General features: G+C 43.4%; 1 protein-coding gene across 4 annotated transcripts in view; it reads left to right on the top strand.

The window, feature by feature from the left end:
- DDX42 (DEAD-box helicase 42) overlaps nucleotides 1-17,298 on the top strand; it is a 28,908-nt gene continuing 11,610 nt past the window's right edge. Inside the window, exons 1-12 of one of the 4 annotated variants that reach the window (XM_053261239.1) lie at nucleotides 1-158; nucleotides 477-676; nucleotides 1,353-1,577; nucleotides 3,032-3,182; nucleotides 4,087-4,148; nucleotides 4,637-4,673; nucleotides 7,284-7,433; nucleotides 7,838-7,942; nucleotides 9,210-9,329; nucleotides 11,202-11,378; nucleotides 12,666-12,794; nucleotides 13,358-13,457. In XM_053261239.1, the coding sequence (XP_053117214.1) occupies nucleotides 651-676; nucleotides 1,353-1,577; nucleotides 3,032-3,182; nucleotides 4,087-4,148; nucleotides 4,637-4,673; nucleotides 7,284-7,433; nucleotides 7,838-7,942; nucleotides 9,210-9,329; nucleotides 11,202-11,378; nucleotides 12,666-12,794; nucleotides 13,358-13,457 (1,282 nt within the window). In that variant the 5' untranslated portion in view covers nucleotides 1-158; nucleotides 477-650. Of the gene's footprint in view, nucleotides 159-476; nucleotides 677-1,352; nucleotides 1,578-3,031; nucleotides 3,183-4,086; nucleotides 4,149-4,636; nucleotides 4,674-7,283; nucleotides 7,434-7,837; nucleotides 7,943-9,209; nucleotides 9,330-11,201; nucleotides 11,379-12,665; nucleotides 12,795-13,357; nucleotides 13,458-17,298 lie in introns of those variants that run through there. The other 3 variants (XM_053261240.1, XM_053261241.1, XM_053261242.1) reach the window with 3 other exon arrangements.

The following is a 17,298-nucleotide window of genomic DNA, read 5'->3' as shown; positions in this document are numbered from 1 at the left end:
CGGCCGCCCCTTACGTGGTGATGTCACCGCGTCACGCTCGCCTCAGCCGCCAAACGTCGTTCCCCGTTTCTTTTCCGTAGTAACCAGGTTGTGGGAGGGGGGCCTAAAAAAGAAAAGCGGGGGGGAAGCAACCTAAAAAGTGTCTAAAGTGAAGGCGGGTAAGTAGAGAGAAAAGCGGGGGGCGGAGGAGGAAGAAGAGGGTTGAGGGAGGGACCAGGCCGCGCTCCTGCTGGGTTGTTGGAAGGCGAGGGGGCGGGGCTGCGGCCTAGTCGGGCTGGAGGAGCCCTTCGGGCCCGGCTCTGTGGACTCCTTTCTCGCGTTCCCGCGCGCGCGCCCCCCTTCCCTTCCCTTCCCACTTGGTCGTGGGCCAGGCTTTTCTGCGCCTCCACCTCCGCAGGCTCTCACTCGGGTTGTCTGCTTGGTACCCTCTCGAGTGGGTGTTCCCACGCTTGCCAAGCTCCCCTGGTATTCTTTAGTAGTGCGCTGATGTTCGTATAGCGGCCTCTTCTTCTGTGTGCGGGGTGCTTTACGGAGAAGGAGAATCCAGGCCCTCGGGCGGCTCACGAGCTGAAAGGCATCGACTGGAGAGAAAACAACAGAGGGAAGGGGAGCGCAGGGGTGAACTGATGACATTTTAAATTTGAAGAAGAATGAGTAAAAGGAGTGTGCCATGCTTGTAAGTTAAAACTGCTGTGTACATGATGATAATCTCGCCCTTATTTACACAACAAGATGCTGTGCTGCTGCTTCTTTTCATTGATCCTTCTCTGAATATCTGCTTTTTTCCTTCATATCGTCTTCCCCACCCTGTTAACTTTCATGGTGTTGGGGACTGTCTGGTTGCAGCTGTTATGAACATGTCATTCTCACAATCACACGTGTCAACGTGATTAAATTCTCCACTGAAAATATTCAAGCAAGAATCTAGTGACAAACACATTGCAGAACTTTTAAAATCTTAGATGTAAGAGGTAAAGTAAATAATAACCTTGCTGTGGAGTTAACTGGAATAGAGGATCATGATAGTAAGCTCAGCAAAAACAATCTGCTACTTACAAGTAAACAGAATAGCATTGAAATAAATGCAGGTTTATTGATGAATCTTGTACTCTCAAATGGCTACCAATGTTCATCTGCTGTTAAGTACTTGGCTGTAGCAAATACAATAATGTCTTTCATCCACTTTGCTGAAAATTTATAATGCATTGTTGTTTTTTAAATAATGATCTGTTCACCTATTCTGTCTAATTCCATGATGGGTTATCTCTGAACTTTTGTTCATATGAGCACTTTACCCATCTGTGAAATGGGAAGAGATTCTATACTTTGTATATCTTTTCCTCTTTCATCAGAAACATGAACTGGAACAAAGGTGGCCCTGGCACCAAGAGGGGTTTTGGTTTTGGTGGCTTCGCGATACAACCTGGAAAGAAGGAAGAGCCTAAACTCCCTCAACAATCCCATAGTGCTTTCGGAGCCCCTGGTTCTTCAGCTGGGTTTGGGAAGACACCGCCACCTCAGCTGCCTTCTTTTTACAAGATTGGATCAAAACGAGCAAATTTTGATGAGGAGAATGCGTAAGCTGCCCTCTTCTTGAAACATCAGATGTACTTGCTTCTCAAAACTTGTGTGGTTTTTTTTTTTTAAAGACAGGCCCAGTAGTGTCACTTGATAGTATGTAAAAAGAATTGCACCAGAAGATGGTATAGTTATTACATAGCAATGCCGGTTCCTTTTAAAGTCACACCAGTAGAACCTAGTATTATAATCATGTGACTCAAAGCAACTTAAAAAAAAAAGATTTCCCTTATGTCTGAATCTTATGCATAACATAGAGGTCTGCAGTTTAACATGAGCAGCACTCAGTTCATGTAAAATGAGCCCCTTGGCTAGTCCTCAAATCACAACTCTGGGCCACTTATAAACTTAACAGGATTCAGCAAACTGGACACCAGCTTGTTACATGCCATGGAGCATAGTTAGTTTGGCCACTGAGCTTAACCAGCAGAGCTGGAATACCCAGTTTGCTGAATCTATGTGCTTGCCAGCCTCTTTGGACAATATTTGTGATTGCTAGACTGAACAGAACAAGGATACTATTGTGGCAGTAAAAAAGACTAGAGAGAATAGATTGTTTATACAGTACTGGTTAACAAACTTGCCAAGTGTACTCCATCTACTGAAACTGCTCTCATACATAAAAGCTGCTGAAGAGGATTGAGTCCAAGACCATATATTTTTCTATGCACAGATTGTGCTGTAAAACAGTTTTGAAATAATTTGTAGTAAGATAGTATTGGACGTGTTGCTCTTTTACTGCTTCTGTGTTATGCACATTAAATATACTATATATTATTCTAGTTCTGAAGTTTTCCAAATACAGTTTTGCAGGTTTAATAAGTGGGTTTTTTTGTTTTGTTTTAGGCTATTCCGTTTTCAATGTAATTCTTAATTTGTTTTGTCTAGAGGGCTTCTGGAGCTTTCTTTGCTCTAGCTCTCTTCTGTTGCAGGTAGCATAGCCTTACACTCACCCTAGAAGTCTTTTCTGTCCCATACTTGGCAAGTAATGTATTGACCATTCATACCTGGAGTGGCTTACTATTAGTCAGTACCCTTAGAGCCCCTGACTTTTCCCTCTTACCCCAGTATACATTTTTGTGAATTCTTACCCCTGCTGGATTGTATATTGTCCTGTATGTATGATTGGACCTTCACTCAATTTATCATGCACTGTGCTGCAAAAAGAATCATCCCTCACCCTTGAATCTCAGATGATATTCAATCTCTGGGCACTTCTTCACCTATTCTGCATTCTTCCAAACAGGGGATATTCCCTACCTTTTCTTTTTAAAGAAAAAAAATCCCAAGATATTTTCTAGAATATGATGGTTACATTGGAAACTGCTCTGATATCAGTATTGTACAATCTGCTGATGATTTACAACCATATGACAAATGTATTGTAAGCCTGGTTGTGTGCTGATTGAGTCCTTAATTGTGTCAGCTTCTATTTCTGTGTTTTATTTGTTAGGTATTTTGAGGATGAGGAGGAAGATTCCAGTAATGTTGACTTACCATACATTCCTGCTGAGAACTCTCCCACTCGGCAACAATTCCATTCCAAACCAGCTGATTCGGACAGTGAAGATGACCCCTTGGAGGCGTTCATGGCAGAAGTGGAGGTGAGCTGCTGTTTCTTCGTGTGTTGCAGAGATTGTGTGACCGCGGGGTGCACTAAAATAGCCACTGAAGAGAATAGCTTATAGTTTTAGTAATCATCTCTGAAGCTAGCAGACAGAAATATTATAGATTTTTATTTATTGTTAATCTGCCATCTGCCCAAAAATGTCAAAGGTAGCTTAGAAACCAATACAACAGTCTACACAGTCTGGCTACTAACACAAAAGCAAAATCAGAATCAAGAATTTCAAAATGTAACATAGTTACAACACCGCCCCAGTGCTAGTTGGATTGTGTAAGTATTTAGATCTTTCAAAGTAATAGAAAAGAAAAACTAAGCAGGCCTCTCTCAGGAAGGCAATTCAGTCATTGTGATACCCTCAAAGAAAATTCCTTCTCTAGTGCACTCACAGTTAAACCTCAAGGTTGACTCAGCCTTCCATCCTTCCGAGGTCGGTAAAATGAGTACCCAGAATGTTGGGGGCAATATGCTAAATCATTGTAAACCGCTTAGAGAGCTTCCAGCTATAGAGCGGTATATAAATGTAAGTGCTATTGCTATTGCTATTGCTATTGCTAAACCTTAAGAGATGTGAGGTAAAATCTCATCCACTAATCTCAACAGCTAGGGAGAGGGGACACCCTACTATTTCTGCTGCTGAATTGAATTTTTATATTGCAGTGCATAGGTCTGTACTGAAGATGTTTTCAAATAGTATGATGGGAATAGGCTAAGAAAACAAAAGGAATGGATAGACTGCTGTGTGTGTGTTGGGCAGGGGTTTCCTTCTAGCAACTGGGATTCCTTGCCTATCTGTTACTATATTCTACAAAATGTAGCATTATGAGCTCCAGTAAAATTAGAATTTTGGGGAAATGTGACATGTTTCTTTTGTGTCCCATTAGGATCAAGCTGCAAGGGACATGAAGAGATTGGAAGATAAAGACAAGGAGAGAAAGAATACAAAGTAAGTTCTTTCATATGTCACACACCCACTGAAATAAATGAGAAATGAACAAGAGTGTGGAAGCATGAAATCTTGTTTCTGCTTTGGACAATATTTGAAGATGTTGCCATGACAAGAGCTTTAGGCCTTCCTGAACCTCCCTAAAGGCTCTCATCTGAACTATGAGGATTGATTTGTGAGGGAGCCAGTGCATGAATGACTGTGTCTTGTAACAGGGAACTGAATGGCCCCCTGGTCCTCTTCAACTGTAAGATTCTGTGACCATCTCTTGTTTCATGCTTGATAGATTTGAAATGAATTTAGTCAAGATGGCCTTTCATAATTTGTCAAGTCCTGGTGGGTTGGAATTCATGTAGATGTGTTTTTTGTTGTTGTTGCCGAATGTTGTCAGTGTTGAATTTGTATTGGCACTAAATCAGATTGAATATATGGAGCTGGGTATGTGGAACATTTGCAGGGAAGTTTTGTTTCTCTGCTTATTTTTCCAGGGGTATACGCGATGATATTGAAGAGGAAGATGACCAAGTGAGTTTCCTACGCAATCTTTCTATCTATTACAAAACAGTAACCAGTGAACTCAAGCACACATTTCTGATACCCTTTGAGAGAAATTTCAACCATTTTTGTTTGCTGAGAATTTTTGTGTGAGTCTGTCCTGTCTTAATATGCGGACCATACAAATGACAGCTGAAAAAGTGTAAGCAGAAACCACAAATGAACTTTTTGTATCGCAGATACTTCTTTTGTTATGCTTGTGAGTCTTTTTTTCTAAGAAAACAAGATAACAAATAGTTTTCTTTTGATTGTGTAAAATCATGCTCCAAATTCTGCAATGTCTAATCTAGTAGTTCCCAAAATGTGTTGGGACATACTAGGACCATGAAAGAACAGCTATTGTGCTATGAGAGATAATCAAAGTCTGTGATCCCAAAATATCCACCCCAGTGGAGGCTACCTGCTACGTTTTTGTATGATTAATTGTTGAACCTGCACTTTCCCTCTTCCTTGGCTTCCAATGGGAGTAAGTAATTCTGCCTGTGTCTGCATCGGATATGGTTGGAACATTCACTCCTTTGCAATGTAATGACATATAGCAGAATTACCCACCTCCAATGGAGACTGCCCATTGAATCTTTGTATGAGTTACTGTTCTAGACTTGCCTCCATCCAGTCAGGAGGCATGTCCAGAACAGTGATCATTCAGAAGCACAAGGAGTAGATTCTTCTGAGGATGAGTTACACACTCTGAAAGTAATCTTTTTTTTTTAAGGGATGAAATGTATGCCTTTTTTTAATTAAAAGAAATTATGAACCATCACAAATTTAGGAAATACTGTTGTAGCCCATCTAGAGCCATGTGGAGAAGGAGATACAAAAGCTGCCCAAAATGGTGACTTTGCATATGGTTTGGTTTAGCATTATGCATCAAAGTTGCCACTTTGGGGTCCCAGCCTCAAAGAACATAAACACATTGTATTGCTGCCTTGAGAAGCATTAATCTTAAATTTGAGGAGCATTTAATGTGTTTCTGATGACACAGAGATGAGAACAGTGTGTAGCTGCTGAGTGTATCTCACTGGATTGATCAAGAAGCCCACTTAAATATACACTGCAGCAAAAAAATATCAGCAAATAGAAATCTTGTTCATTTATGGACAGAGTTGGTTGTATCCTCTTGCCTTTTTCCTTGTCCACCCTCTCTCTTCCCCGCATTGCAGTTGATCATAAATGCACCTTGGTGAGCCTCTTGTCCACAAGGTTCACATCTCCCAAGTTGGTTACGTGTCTGATTTTTAACAAGTTGAATTTGCATAATGGAAAACTTCAGTAAAGATGCCCTTTCTGAGGATCTTTAAGGAAGGAGACAGTTTCTCTTCTATGAAAACTGAAAATTAATATTTGAACATTAGGAAAGGTCCCATTTATCTTCCCATTTGAGAATTGAAAATATTCTTTATTATATAATACATCAGTTTCAAAGAGGTTGTTCTATCCTGCTAGAGAGCACTTCATTGTGAGAAGAATTATATTTTGAATTTGTTTGCTTCGTAGTGTAGATCTTTACATCCCTTATTAATAGCTTTTTCGTCTAAATAGGAAACCAAGTAGGTAAAATGGTAGCTCATTAGATACTGTAAATATAAGCTGGTGTAGGAGTGTACTAGTGTTTGACAGAAATTTTCAGCAAGTAGAATCAATCAGTTTAAAGCTCAGAGATATTATTGGACCATTCAGATTTCAGCTCTGCATGTTGCTTGTTTGCATACTTAATCTTGTACTTTGATTAAATTCCACTTTTAAAAAAGCCTTATGTACTGTGTTTATAATCAAATGATATAATAATTATAAACCTCTTTAGTTGGGGGTGGGGGAGTAGCAACTTTGGGTAATAGGGATGGTGCAGCAAGGAAGACCCCAGAAGTTACAACTCTGCCTGCCCATGTATATCTGTCAGTCATTTGTGGCACATTGACAATCTCAGAGAAAAGCCTATTCCCTGTTTGGTTGCTTGGAGGCAATTCTTCCTTGCCATGGACTTCTGAGCAAAAAAGCTATACCAACCTGCCTTAAGGACAGCAGAGCTTAATGTGAAGAGAGAAAATTTGGACATGTGCAGAGTAATTTATCTCTGAGTAACCAGGCACACCACCTACATGTACCTGGGGTTGGAAAAGAGGGTTTCCAAGGCAGTGGTTGCAATGTCCAAGCACGTCTGAGCCCCTGTGCTTGTTGTCATAGAAATTAAGTCTCAATAGTGGTGGAAACATTTCTCTCTCTCTCTCTTTTTTTTTTTTTTTTTTGTGTGTGGTGGTGGTGGTGGTGGTGGTATTACCTAAACATTTGAGGCAGTCTGTGCATCTCTTCTGACTTTCCCTTGGAAACCCTGCAGTTGGCTGGAAGAGCCAAATATAGCAACCAATTTGTCAGTCTTCTACAGTTTCACCACATAATTATTGTGATAATATTGTGATAGAGTACTATTAAAACTTTAAAAATAGACCACTTTATTTGTCCTTCATGAGTAGTTGTTAAAGTAAGCAATTATCTGAATGCAGCTAGCTATTAAGCAAGAATTACAGTAGCATGTCATCCTCTTTGGCACGTATGCAGTTATACTGCTCTGTTTTGCTGCAGGAGGCTTATTTCCGTTATATGGCAGAAAACCCCAATGCTGGTGTGGTTCAAGAAGAGGAGGAGGATAACCTGGAGTATGATAGTGATGGCAATCCGATTGCACCATCCAAAAAAATCATTGACCCCCTTCCTCCTATCGATCATTCAGAGGTGAGGGATGTATGTACAATCAATACTGTGACAACAGTGTTAAATTCAGCTAAAGAATGAAAGTAATCCAGGGAATAAACCAACATAGCAAACTACCTAATCATTCATGTTGGCCGTTGCATTGAATGCCCAACACTGGGAAACTAGAAGCGCAAAGAAACAAATGTACATGAGTTTGCTATCCTAATTATGGGCAAGATATAAAAGCTTTTCCTAGCCAAACTGCTGCTTCAGATCTCTCTTAGAAGCTGTATTCTTGTCAGGCTTCATACTGATAACTGTTGACTGAACAAGAATATTAATGAATGTTCCATAATTTTACAGGAGCTCTGGCAGACATATAGATGCAGCAGCTCTAAGTTGGTATCTCTGTCTGTCTGTCTAACTATCTAATTGGCCTGCAGATTGAATACCCACCATTTGAGAAGAACTTCTATGACGAGCACGAAGAAATCACCAGCCTCACTCCACAGCAAGTGGTGGAGCTACGCCATAAGCTAAACCTCCGAGTAAGTTGTGGGCAGAGCCCTGCTCTTGGAGCCATCCTCTAGTCAAATATTTTGGTGCCAGCTGTGTACAGCAGATAACAGACCGACAGTGTGCCTTAAACAGAAGTAAATAGGTTCCTGTCCCATGGCTTTTGATTAAAATAAGAAAGAAAATGTAGAAAGGAAGGGAGAGGGCCACATTTCTTTAAATGTCAAGGGTGACGGTCTAGAGCAGGGATTCTCAACGTGTGGGTCCCCAGATGTTATTGGACTTCAACTCGCATAATCCCCAGCGGCCTTTGGTTGGAAATTATGGAAGTTGAAGTCCAATTACATCTGGCGACCCACACGTTGAGAATCCCTGCTCTAGAGGATCACCATATGGTGGTAGGACGAGCTTACGCTTCAAAGGCCCAGGGAATGCCTTGCAAAATTAAACATGGAGGAGGATTTGGAAGGAGAATGTGGCTTGACAGAGAGTGCGGCTAGCTGTTCAGGGGTGAATATGGTTGAGAACATGCCTGCATGGGGAAAGTCACAGTGGTGATGATTAGCAAATACGCTGTACAGATATGAACTCTGGTGCTGGGTTGGCTATTGGACACCTTCAAAATAGCATATGTTAGCTGGCAGAACACTCCTCTTACCCTTCTCCTGTTGGGGTTGGGCAGTGCCTGTAGTTGATGTGGAGGAGAACATTGGAGGAGCGTTGAGGATCATATTGTCCGTGCCCATCAGTTGGATTCTCCGTCCCTTCCTTCTCTGGGTGTTTCTCCTCACTCATCTAGTCTGTACCTGAGGATTCACCAGTTTATAGCTGAGTACTTCTGCCTGTGCTGTTGGTTCGTTACCCCATGTGGCTTCTAACTGAAAATCCCACGCCTAAGGAGATTCTTATCATGACACTGGTCAGTTGGCAGCAGCTGTGTGGATTCCTCTGGATTTGTACTCCCCAAGCATTCTTAAGATGATCTCTTTGCCATCCCAATATGGGCATTCTGATGACATGCCCCTTGTGTTCTTCAGGTGCATCTTCCACCCCTGAACACTGAATAGAACATTCAGTTCAATATGAGGGAATATGTAGGGGTAGAGGGGATTTAGTACATGAGGCAATATCAGGAGGGACACTCTGATCCTCGGCTCCCTTTTCACCTTTGTTGGTTCTACATTAGCGTGTGCATTAAATAATTATTCCTCTCAAAATGAGTAACTTTTCTGTTGCTCATGAGGACGTGTTGAATCCATTGTGTATCATCATCATTATCATCATAATCTCTCTTCTTAGGTCTCTGGAGCTGCTCCTCCAAGGCCAGGAAGCAGTTTTGCTCACTTTGGTTTTGATGAGCAGCTCATGCATCAGATCAGGAAATCGGAGTATACTCAACCCACTCCTATCCAGTGCCAGGTGAGTCCTGCATATCAATATGGGCAGGAAACTAGAAATGCTGCAGAATATAAACTGTGTTCTCTGGCATCAGTTTGGGTTTTTTTTGGGGGGGGCGGCATTTGTTGCAGTGTTCTCTGAAACTTGGATAACAGATTAATGGGTTTAGAAGCAGAAACAGTAACAATTAGCTATTTAGCCTGATTTACATTATCAAAAGGCAACTGCCTTTTCATGTTTCACAAAAAAAAACCCTCTGTTTGTGTTGCAGATAAGCCATACAGTATACAAAATAAAGCATTAACAATTTAATATCTCATATATACAGAAAATGTACAAACATCTAAGTTGTTTATTCTGATTCCCTTAACTGCAATTGTATTATTTCCTATTGGTTGAATGACTACTAAAATATTTTTTAAGATGAGAGCAAAATGCTGTTTCTGACTTGGAAGTGAACTGCCCCTTTTGTCCTAATAGGATTACAAAAACTACATTCCCACAGTTAAGTTTGTAAGCCCTCAGTTAGTAGTGTACCCGAACCGGTCCGGTGGCCATTCCAAAGAATGGCCGAACTGCTGGACCGGTCCGGCCCTGCCTGGTTCGGGTCCGGGTGGGGGGTATGCCTTTAAGGGCGGGAGGGCTTGCTTAGCCCTCCCCCCTCCTTGCCCCCGCCAGCGCCCGTATTTTCTAGTATAGGGGCGCTGGAAACCAGCCGCCCCCCCACCGCCGCGGCGGCGGCGAAAGAACTCCCAATGCCAGTCCTCCCTCCCTCCCAGCTAGCTGCCCGCCCACCCGCTCACCGCTCACCCGATAGGAAACGAGAGGAGCTCCGGCACAGAGCTCCTCTCGTTTGGAAGGCCTCCGGCATAATGGTGTTTTGCGCACGCCGCAAAGCACGCCGTTCGCTGGAGGCCCGGTCTACCCACCGGGAAAGGGCCGGGTAGACTGGGCCTCCGATCGCTGGGTAGACCGGGCCTCCGGCGAACGGCGTGCTTTGTGGCGCGCGCAAAACACCATTATGCCGGAGGCCTTCCAAACGAGAGGAGCTCTGTGCCGGAGCTCCTCTCGTTTCCTATCGGGTGAACGGTGAGCGGGCGGGCAGCTAGCTGGGAGGGAGGGAGGGCTGGCATTGGGAGTTCTTTCGCCGCGGCGGCGGGGGGGGCGGCTGGTTTCCAGCGCCCCTATACTAGAAAATACGGGCGCTGGCGGGGGCAAGGAGGCGGGAGGGCTAAGCAAGCCCTCCCCGCCCTAAAAACAAGGGCCCCCTTCGGTGCCGGTCCGGACTTCTCCGGACCGTGCACATCACTACCCTCAGTTTGCCCTTTCATACCTCGATTTCTCCCTTCCAGAACTGCTTCCAGAGATGCCAGGGAGCATCTCTGATCATGAAGTAGTATAATCTTTTCCAAGGCCCAGGTAGCATAGACAAATTTGCTAACTAAGCAAAGAGGCACCTTTTAAAAGTGGTGATTCTTTTATCACGGGGTGACCAACTGGCCCTATCCATCCCCAGCACAGCATCCTTCCACTGGCTGTTGCTGGTGTCTATTTTATGTTTCTTTTTTAGATTGTGAACCCTTTGGGGACAGGGAGCCATTATTTATTTATTTATTTATTTATTTATTTATTTATTTATTTATTTATTTGTAAGCTGCTTTTGGGAACTTTTTGTTGAAAAGCAGTATATAAGTATTCATCATTGTCATATTTTACTTGAATTAGATTTTCCAGAAGGATGTAGTGTTATGCTGACAGCAGTATTTTCTCAATGCTGTGAATATTTGCAAAATTGTATCCTGGACTGAAAGTTGCCCATCTTGTGTTTTTGGAGAGCTGGTGGTTCTCAAACATGTATGAGTGTGGTGTTTGTTGTTTCCCTTCCTTCTACAGGGTGTTCCAGTGGCACTGAGCGGCAGAGACATGATTGGTATAGCAAAAACTGGCAGTGGGAAAACTGCAGCCTTCATTTGGCCAATGTTGATTCATATCATGGATCAGAAGGAACTGGAACCAGGAGATGGTCCTATTGCAGTAATTGTGTGTCCAACCAGAGAGCTGTGCCAGCAGGTAGAGACATGTTTGGAGCTTCATGTGTAAAGAAATGCAGGAAAGTAAACACTGGATTAGAATAGGGAATCATGCTGTGTGTGACTCCTTAAAATTTTAATAGGGATATTGTGGCCTGAGGCTTGAGAAGGGGTAGCAGTATCTAGAGACTTGCCAACTAAATTCCAGTATGTGAAAATAATTAAGAACCGCCAGTTAAAGTCCAGTGTATGGTAATGATTAAAATTCAGTAACAAAATTTTACTTGTATAAAAACTCGACCATATACACTTTGGCTACCAAGAGCAGCTCAGATAGAAAGCCCCTGCTATTTATTTGGTAAGCCTGCAGAGGAAGGGGACCCCAAAACCACAGTGTAAAAATGCTTTTCTGAGCATGGCATGCTAGTTTGCTGCAGTGATTGGGGGGGACCGGGACCTTTGGTTGATTTAATAATAATAATTTTTATTTGTTAGCCGCCTCATAACAAATTGTGTTCTGGGCGGCTCACAACAGAAGATTAAAACATACAATAAAAACACATAACACATTAAATCATAACAGCCCCCCCCCCAAAAAAGATAAAAAGAAAATACAAAATACAATACAAAACACCCTAGAAAATCATTTTAAAATTAGTTAAAAATCAGACAAATCTGAAAACCCGAATGTAAAAACCCGAATTTAAAAGGCCTGTGTGAACAAAAACGTCTTTACCTGGCATCTAAAAGAACAAAGTGATGAAGCCAGGTGAACCTCACTGGGGAGGCTATTCCATAAATGGGGTGCAACCACCGAAAAGGCCCTCTGCCTGGTAGCCACCTGCCTCACCTCGTTTGGCAGGGACACCCGGAGGAGAGCCTCTGAAGAAGATCTTAAGGTATGGGTGGCGACTTATGCGGCAAGGCGCGCTCTCAGGTAACCCAATCCCAAGTCATTTAGGGCTTTAAAGGTTGACATCAGATATAGTGGCCCAGGTGGCTCTTCAGCTATTCAGGACCACTTCTTAAACCCCAGAAATGGATGTTAAGATGTATGTTAAGACCACCAGCAAGCTGGAGCCTGATAAGGTATAGATGGGAATAGCATTTTATTAAGCAGTGAGACTAGAAGGGAAGAAGCAGAGATAATTCAGACACTGAAAAGAAGAGTTACTCAGACTAGCAAACCTGCCAGTTTTCTCTGGATTTTCTGATAATCTGGGAAAGATATGTGCTGATTTTGCAGTTCCATTAAGGTAATGGAAACTTTTTCTCTGAGTTACGTACTACTTCCTTGTCAATGTTCTGTGAACTAATCTCTCTTCAGATCCATGCTGAGTGCAAGCGCTTTGGGAAGGCCTATAACCTGCGCTCTGTGGCCGTGTATGGTGGAGGAAGCATGTGGGAGCAGGCCAAAGCTCTACAGGAAGGCGCAGAAATTGTTGTCTGCACTCCAGTAAGTATTTCTCAAAGATGCTTGCTGCTCCAAAAATGTTCCGTAGTTCAGCTTTTTTCCGCTTAGAAAGGAATGTGACTTGTTTTCCTGAATTTCTAGATTTCTGATTTGCTTGACCCTATTTCATTTTATCTGCTATATTCAGAAAATTCTAAGGTGGGTAGGAGTAATCTTTAAAAAAAGAAAAGGGGAGGAGATTAGGATGGGGCCATAGAGTTTGGGAAATTAACCATTGGGCTTTATCAAATTGACACAACCAAACCTTTTCCTGTCATTGGGAATCTTCTCTCAAGGACTGCCTTCCAAGATTTTGTGTTTGCTTTCCTGGCCAGCAAGTACTCCACTTCTTCTGCATTGTAAAACTCTTGGGCAAGGAGCCTGTTGTTCATGCACAGAAATGTGCATGAACTCAAGCAGGGGAAATATAAGTGGGAATACATGTATAGTGGAGCCCACCTATACTTTGTCCTGTTAAAGCTCTATGACCTAGAAATTTCATTGATGTGATTTTAATAATACTGATACAAGCTATACTGACAAGCTTGTGGAATGTTTCCCATCAGGGCCGCTTGATTGATCACGTGAAGAAGAAAGCTACCAACCTCCAGAGGGTCACCTACCTTGTGTTTGATGAAGCTGACAGAATGTTTGACATGGGTTTTGGTATGTACCCAATAATGGTGGCTGTGGTATGAAGGCACTCTCATATATGAATATAATAAGCAGAGTGGGGAATAGGTGCTTTGACCCAGTGAAGGATAGCAAAAGTTTGGCAAGTAAAGAAAAATAGAACACAGACATGCCTGTTATGACTTCTTATGCTAGCATCCGGCTGCGATGTGTGTCCTGTCATGATCTTTGTGGTTCGCTGAGAACAATCTCTTAGTAGTGGTCTTGTGCTCCCAGATGGTTCTAAGACAGCACATACAAGGATAGTTCTGGATGACCACTCCCTTCTGCCAGAAGTCTGTTGAAGTCCAAGCCTAAATATCTTCCCAAATACCATGTTTAAGCAAACATTTTGTGGTTGGAGGATGTTGGAGTTTATTTTAGTACCTAGTTCTCTCTAATTTGCTTTATGCTTATCATAAGATGTAGCGTGTGGGTCATGGTGGTGGCAGCAACAGCACTGGAGCAAGCTGTGTAGCCGTATTATCTGCCCATGTCAAATGAGGGGCAGGCAAGACAGGCCTGGAGAACTGGACCCACCTGTATTGTCTGTCAGTCTCTTGCCTGTGATGGGAATGGCCAAGAGGCACTGTTCCTTAGTCTTTATATAGGGAGAGATCTGTATGTCTACAATCTTCTTTGGTAGACCAATTATTGGGGCTCTTGATTAATGTTTAACTGTAAATCCATTTTCACATTTCCAAAACCTCCATTTTAGATGTCATTGAAGGAAAGGTACAGTATAGAATTATTATTGTTATTTTCCTAGGGTATGGAATATGCCTAGGAAATTTTTTCCTAGAGTATGGAATATGCCTTTTACAGTAACACGCCAGAGTCAAAATGGTTTCAAAAATACATAAAAAATAAACACTGACATTTTATGTCAATTTCAGTTGTCTGCAGTTCTTACTGCTCAAAAAGGCATTGAGGTTTCACCCTGATATTTGTAAAATATTTTCTAGTTTTGGATACAGACAAAGAAAATTCTATTTTGCCAAATTTGGCACAGCGAGGGCTGAACTGGTATATCTTGGGTGGGGGTGGAGAACCTGGGGTGGTAACCTTGCTTATTAAAGCCCCAGTACCATAGATTACTGCCCAAGTCTTCTCACTGCCACCATCTATGTTCCTTTATCCTCAAAGATACAGCCGAAGGCACCATGTCCTTTTCCAGATAGCTTTGTTAGGAATTAACTGCCATCCATCCCCAGTGTTACTGCAGAGGAAGGCTCAGCTAAACTCCCTCTTCCCCTTGGCTAAAGGGTAAAATAAACAATCAGAAGGCATGTTGGATGGAAAATAATTGCAAAACTGTCAGACATCTCACATTAATTCCACAGTTAATCAGAGAGGTTTTATTTAGAAGTTAGGAAAAGAGATTCAGGGTTTGGGGGGTGGGGTGGGGAAATACAAGGATAAAAAGAAAAGGAAACTTTCAAACTAATTCCTAGCAGTCCATTCTAGCTTGCAGGTTTGTATACTGACAAGGCAGAATTTCCCATTGCACAGCTTTAGATAGTAAAAGGTGAAAAGCAGCATAGGATCAGTGGTTTTTAATGTGTGTCCAGTGGGACAGGACTTAGGCGAAGGGGTTTGCTCCTCCAGTCAGGCTTCAGGCAGGCAGAGCGTCATTCTGAGAAACAAGAGGAGCTGTTCCCATGACTATGAGTTTGAGAAAGGAGCGTTGGTTTCACTTACCGTGAAGGCTTCTTCTGGTTCTTGTTGCCAGGGACATCTCATGGGTTATCCCTTTCCACCAGCTCCGAGACAGGACAGATACTCTGATTGGAAAAAACAGATAACGGCATGCCCACTCGGGGCTGTTGGGGATAACCCCATCCCAGTTCTTTCGTTCGAATTGAGCCGTGAAAAGGATAATTATCCACATGTAAATAACAACCAACTAACATAGAAACTTCAGATAACCGGAACAGGTGAAAACGGACCTATATCCAATAAGCATGAGCATTGACATTGACAAAAAACAAGAAACCAGCAAGGAATTAGGTCTATCGAAACAGAAAAAGAAGTACTCCCCAGTAATACCTCAATATCCGACAGGAACAGGCAGGACGCGCCTACTGGGTGGGTCGAGATGACCCTGGCAACAAGAACCAGAAGAAGCCTTCACGGTAAGTGAAACCAACGCTCCTTTCTCGGTTCTTGCTGCCAGGGACATCTCATGGGACATACCACAGCTTTGGCCAACCTGAGCGGGAGCGTACTTGCCTATTCCTGTGGGAGGACCTGTTGAAGGACCCTCCTACCAAAAGCTGCCTAGATGGTGGCGTGTGTATCCATCTTATAGTGTCTGGTAAACGTCAACGGAGCCGACCAGGTAGCCGCCCTGCAAATGTATTGCACTGGTGTGTGAGAAGAGAAAGCCACCGTGGCCGCTGCTGCCCTGGAGGAATGTGCTGCGATTCAAGAAAGGGGCGTTATGCGTTGTGTGTCGTAGGCCACAACGATACATTCCCTTATCCAGCGAGCAATCAAAACTGAAGATGCGGTGGCTCCCATAGAATGTGCATTGTATGATGCAAACATAGTGTCTGTTTTGCATATAGAGGCAGTCCTCTTAATGTACGTCTTCAAACACCTACGCACGTCCAGTTTGTGCCAGAGCCTCTCCCTTTCATGGGTAGGGTGAGGACAAAAGGAGGGAAGGTAAACGTCCTGTGACTGATGGAAAACAGACAAAACCTTTGGACGAACAAGGGGGTCAGGAATAAGCCTTACCGCCTCTTTCTGAAAGATGCAAAAAGATTTTCCAATTGATAAGGCCCTTATCTCTGAGACTCGTCTGGCCGAGGTTATCACCACTAGGAAAGCCAATTTATAAGATAGGGTTTTCAGCGGAATGGTTGAGATTGGTTCAAAAGGAGGATGCTGGAGAGCCGTAAGGACCACGTGTAGATTCCATGATGGAAATCTATGGACGACCGGGGGAGATATCAAGGTAGCCCCCTGAGAAACCTTTTCAAATGAGGGTCGGCCTGAGAGGAGGAAAGCGGACACCCGGATATAAGCCCTATTAAAGCCTGCATGGTGTAGTGGTTAGAGTGCTGGACTAGGACCGGGGAGACCCGAGTTCAAATCCCCATTTAGCCATGAAACTAGCTGGGTGACTCTGGGCCAGTCACTTCTCTCTCAGCCTAACCTACTTCACAGGGTTGTTGTGAAAGAGAAACTCAAGTATGTAGTACACCGCTCTGGGCTCCTTGGAGGAAGAGCGGGATATAAATGTAATAATAATAATAATAATAATAAAAATAATAAAGATGTCGCCTGGCGCTTAAGGTGTTCGGCTTGAGGCCCTTCTCCAGACCATCCTGCAGAAACTGCAATAAGTGCTTTAGGGTGGCAGTCCCCCTAGGAACGGAGTGACGGGAACACCAGCGCAGGAACGCGCGCCAGGTACTTTGGTAAATACGATTGGTTGACGGTCTACGTGAAGCCAAGATTGTCCGTAACTGCTGGTGAGTAACCAAATCGACTCAGCAATCCCCGTTCAGTCTCCAGGCAGTCAGCCTTAACCAACCCAGATCTGGATGATGGACCGGTCCTTGATTAGAGGAGATCGCTGCTGACAGGGAGCTCCCAAGGGGGTGCTGCGGCCAGGTGTACCAGTTCCGGAAACCACGGCCGTCTGGGCCAGAACGGTGCGATGAGGATCACTCGGGCCCTCAAGAGGCGAATCCTCCTGAGTACCCTGGTCAGCAGGGGTGTTGGCGGGTACGCAAACAGGAGACCTCTTGGCCATGTACTTGACAGGGCGTCCACTTCTGTTGCTCCCTTGGAGGGGAATCTGGACATGAACCGCTTTAGTTGT

Source organism: Hemicordylus capensis, chromosome 6, assembly GCF_027244095.1.
Source record: "Hemicordylus capensis ecotype Gifberg chromosome 6, rHemCap1.1.pri, whole genome shotgun sequence".
Classification (NCBI taxonomy): domain Eukaryota; kingdom Metazoa; phylum Chordata; class Lepidosauria; order Squamata; family Cordylidae; genus Hemicordylus; species Hemicordylus capensis.
Note: the sequence above shows the minus strand (reverse complement) of the source record. Positions and strands in the feature narration are given on the sequence as shown.